Below are 4,376 nucleotides of genomic sequence, written 5' to 3'. Positions count from 1 at the left end.
GTTACTGACTTTCATATTAATGTTTACACCAGGCTTATTTAAACATAATTATTACATGCTTACAAGGTTGGAAGTTCAACAAATCAGTCAATGTACTGTGATTGTAGTTGTTAAATAAAAATGTCATTCATATCAATTCATGCATCACCTAATTTCATCGTAACATATAGGCCTGGTCTACAGAAATGAACATTTATGTTTAATCTATCTAATATTGTGTTGGTCACACTATACAATGATTTATAGCCCGTCTTTGTTGAATAATACAGAACATAAAGAGCTTTAAAAAAATAATTGCATATTAAATCGCAATCGCAATATTGGTAAAAAAAAAAAAATCGCAATTAGATTATTTTCTAAAATCGTTCAGCCCTACTCTCGTACTGTATAATGGCAGCGGACCCTTCTCGGCCACTCCAGCAACGGACGCAACCCGGAAAACTATCGGCATTGATTTTTGCCGATAACCGATAGTTCCGCCAATCAACTATCGTGCCGATTAATCGGCAAAACCGATGAATCGGTCGACCTCTAGTAAAATCCTGATCGGAGCACAATATATATAGCCTAATAAAAAAAATTTGACTAATAGGGGTGGTATACTAAATTTATTGCAGTATTCCACTGTATTGCATAGATAGGTATAACATATAACTGAATAAGCCAAATACAAGTCTTCATGATCTCTCTCTCACACACACACACACACCTGTTTACTGTACAAACACAAAATTTTACTGTAGGCATTAGTACAACCCTCTTTCCTTAGCTCAAGTATGTAAACCTCTTTGCCACATGCACTGGAATATGTATTACATTGAATGTTAACTTTTCAAATGAAAATGGCAACATGATCGTTTTATAAAGTATGCGTTCATATGTGCTTAATTTTCACTGGAGGAAACAACTGGTGTGATGAGGAGTGAACGCAGCGAAAACTCAGGCTACAGTAGATGGGGAACCGATTGCTCCCCCATGATATTTTGTAAACTGTATTTATGACAAAAGAACTGCACAGATGCAGATATTATAGCAATCTATCAATAAACGCACACCTTGTCCTCTGTTTCTCGCTCCGCGCCGCTGCGGCCTGCCGATTGAAAAAGAACGCGCTGAAAGACGAGGAGGAGCCGATCGAAGTCTGCCGCCATTTTCAAATGTAATTTAAAGGGGACTGAGGCGATCACGAATTTGTGTACAGTTTATGGAGCTAATCGCAAAATTTAGGGGGGCTGAGTAGTCATTTTTAAAATACACCAAAATAGAAAACGGTTATTTGAACTTGTAAAACATTTTACTTTATTTTTGCTCATTAAATATAGCCTTGGTGAGCATAAGAGACATCTATTAAAAATAAATAAATATCTTACCAAACCCAAACTTTTGAAAAGTAGTGTAATTCCCTATAGGCAGTGGCAGGAAAAGCTGTCCAGGTTATTTACTATGGTATTACCAAGTACCATTAATAGAAATGAAATGCCATAAACCACCCGAACATAAAAAAAATCCAATGAAAACTCACCATGTAAAAGTACGAGAGGCAGCAGCCGATGGCCCAGAAGACCGAGCCAGTTTTCACTGATTTCACCTGTGTGGAGAGGACGCATTTAAGTTAATTCCGCTAATCCCAAACAAAGGGTCTGATACCATCACATCAAACAAAGCCAAGACGACGAACACTCAGAGATAAGAAAGAGACCAAGGAAATTCAATGTTTAAGTCAGGCTTGACAGCAAAGTCCTTGGCGTTTCAGCTGACAGTGAGCTCCAGAGAGAAGAGATGGGCTAAAAATCACAGCGCCAAAAGAGACAAAGTATGCTGCCACTGCATCCGTTCCAGCTGTCTCGTCGTTCAGCTGAAAAAAACGTGATGAATGTCTATCAAGGTTAATTCATCATTTCAACAGTTCGGGACAGCGCAACACTTGCGGAAATGGTTTTTTCATCATTTTAGAACAGTTCTCAATGGGCATCATAAAACTAGTCCTCATGACTCATGCGCTATATTCGAAGTCCTTTTGAAGTCAAATGATAACTGTTATGAACAGGCAAGTTATTCACTGATAATCTTCTCTTCCACTGAGCTGTTACCTTGAGAACCACTGTAAGAAAGAATTTAATCAGAGAACTTGGAATATACAGATTCATGAACAAATAATTCAGATCAATTTTGTAATCTGAATCAAGTGATTTACTGAAAGAATGTGACTCAACAGAACCAGAGAACCGGATCACTTGGATTAATGATTCAGACGAATTCAAATAAACGGATTCATTGATCTTACTCAAAATAACGGAATAGTATTCAGATTCATAAACAAATGATTCAGATGTTTCTGACTCAAAAGAATTCAATAGCTACTACAGATGTCATAATTAACAGTAAATAACGATGAATGGCTATCAAATGGCTTCAGAAGACTTGGTATATGACACAAAGTTATACAGTTGTATTATGATTCATTTCATATTAAATTCGTTAGTTTTGATGAACGAAGATGAATTAACGTACACAAACAAACTACTCACCCATAAGTAGTAGGTAAACTGCAAGGCAAAAATGGCGATGCCCTCGTTGTCAAACGAGCCGGCCACAGAGCGTGATATGTAGCCTGGTACGATAGCGATGAAACACGCCGCCAGCAGGCCGGCACCCTGGTTCCACAGCTCCCGCGTCAATAGGAAGGTAGAAATGGCAGTCAGGCCACTGAAAACCGGGGCCAGAAACACGCAGACATCACGTATGTGCACCGTCACATGAAGCAGATTCAGTATGTAGTGGATCAGGCCCGCCGTCATCATCAGACCAGGATACACCTGCAAAAGACGAGATATGGGAGATGCTATTAGTTGCAATCGAATGCAAAATTGATCAACTAGAAGTTTGCCTGCAGCAATTTGAGAAAAAAAAAAACTAATAAAATCAGGATTTGTAAGAAAGTGTGTAAACATTACTAAATCTTTGATTGGCCCCAAGACAGAGATAATGAGAAGTTTAGTCCAAGCACACCCTTAGGAGCCTGGTAATCAATCGTATTAAAGGAATAGTTCACCCAAAAATGTCTCTCAACCACCCTCAGGCTATCCAAGGAGTAGATGTGTTTCTTCTTTTTTTTTCCTGAATAGATTTGGAGAAATTTAGCATTACATCACCAATGGATCCTCTGCAGTGAATGGGTGCCATCAGAACAAGCTAAGAAGCTGATGAAAACATCATACTAATCCACACGACTCCAGTCCATTAATTAACATCTTGTGAAGTGAAAAGCTGCTTGTTTTTTCAAACAAATCCATCACTGACAAATCCATCAAGATGTTTTTAACTTCAAACTGCTGGTGTCCTCCATCCATGATATTGCTTTTTCCAGTGGAAAAAGTTGTCTGAACCAGGAGAGAAATATGCACAGATCAAGCAACGTTTACAAATCCACAACAGTTATAAACAAATGCATTGGTGGATTTTGACGTGAGAGGACAACAGGGGATGGGTTTTTTCACTGGCGGAAGCGTTATTATGGTATTTTGGCAATGATTTAAAATGAAAACGCTTTAATGATGGATTTGCTTCTAATAAACATGCGGCTTTTCACTTTACAAGATGTTAACAGATGGACTGGAGTTGTGTGGATTACAGTTTACTGCGATGTCAATCAGCTCTCATTTTATCAACTCTCATTCTGATGGCACCCATTCACCGCAGAGGATCAATTGGTGATCAAGTGATTTAAATTTGCTAAATTTCTCCAAATCTGTTCTGAAGAAACAAACTGATCTACATCTGAGGTTGTGTACATTTACAGCAAAAGTATTTCATTTTTTATTCATCTTTATTCCATTCTAAACCTGTATGGCTTGCTAAACCTAAAAGAAGATCTTTTGAAAAATGTTTTGGACCCAATTGACTTTCCCTGTATGACCAAATTATCTTTTTTTGTGTTTCGCAGAAAGTCATACAAGTTTGGAACAACATGACGGGGAGTAAATGATGACAATTTTCATTTTCGAAGCTGAATTCATCAGACAAACAGCAGTGAGTAAGGAAACACCCCATTCTTTACCTCCACATTCCCACTAGGGTTGTGACGGTGAGGAAATTTTCCCACCGGTTAATCGACGTGTGACGACACCAGTAATACCGGTATCACCGCGGGGGGAGGGCGTTCCCTCTTTTCCTCGCTTTCCTTCGCTTTTAAATAGCTTGTAAAAGCGGTGTGCCCATTTTACTTTCACTTTCAAATAGCGGCAATTCGGAGTAAAGCAATTGTTCATTTTTAGTTCGTTTGAATTTTCCCTCTTTTCCTCACTTTCCTTCGCTTTTAAATAGCTTAAAAGCGCCATGCGCATTTTACTTTCACTTTTGAATTAGCGGCAGTTCGG

The 4,376-nt window shown here is 38.5% G+C and overlaps 1 protein-coding gene across 1 annotated transcript in view; it reads right to left on the bottom strand.

Moving 5' to 3' along the window:
• Window positions 1-4,376, bottom strand: part of LOC107705745 (dolichyl-diphosphooligosaccharide--protein glycosyltransferase subunit STT3B) — a gene marked incomplete at its 5' end in the record, with an annotated part of 34,575 nt that overhangs the window by 24,815 nt on the left and 5,384 nt on the right. The window contains 2 exons of the mRNA XM_016509203.1: window positions 1,523-1,588; window positions 2,529-2,816. Coding sequence (XP_016364689.1) covers window positions 1,523-1,588; window positions 2,529-2,816 — 354 coding nt within the window. The remainder of the gene's footprint in view (window positions 1-1,522; window positions 1,589-2,528; window positions 2,817-4,376) is intronic.

Source organism: Sinocyclocheilus rhinocerous, unplaced genomic scaffold (genome assembly GCF_001515625.1).
Source record: "Sinocyclocheilus rhinocerous isolate Xijiao unplaced genomic scaffold, SAMN03320098_v1.1 scaffold222, whole genome shotgun sequence".
Classification (NCBI taxonomy): Eukaryota; Metazoa; Chordata; class Actinopteri; order Cypriniformes; family Cyprinidae; genus Sinocyclocheilus; species Sinocyclocheilus rhinocerous.
Note: the sequence above shows the minus strand (reverse complement) of the source record. Positions and strands in the feature narration are given on the sequence as shown.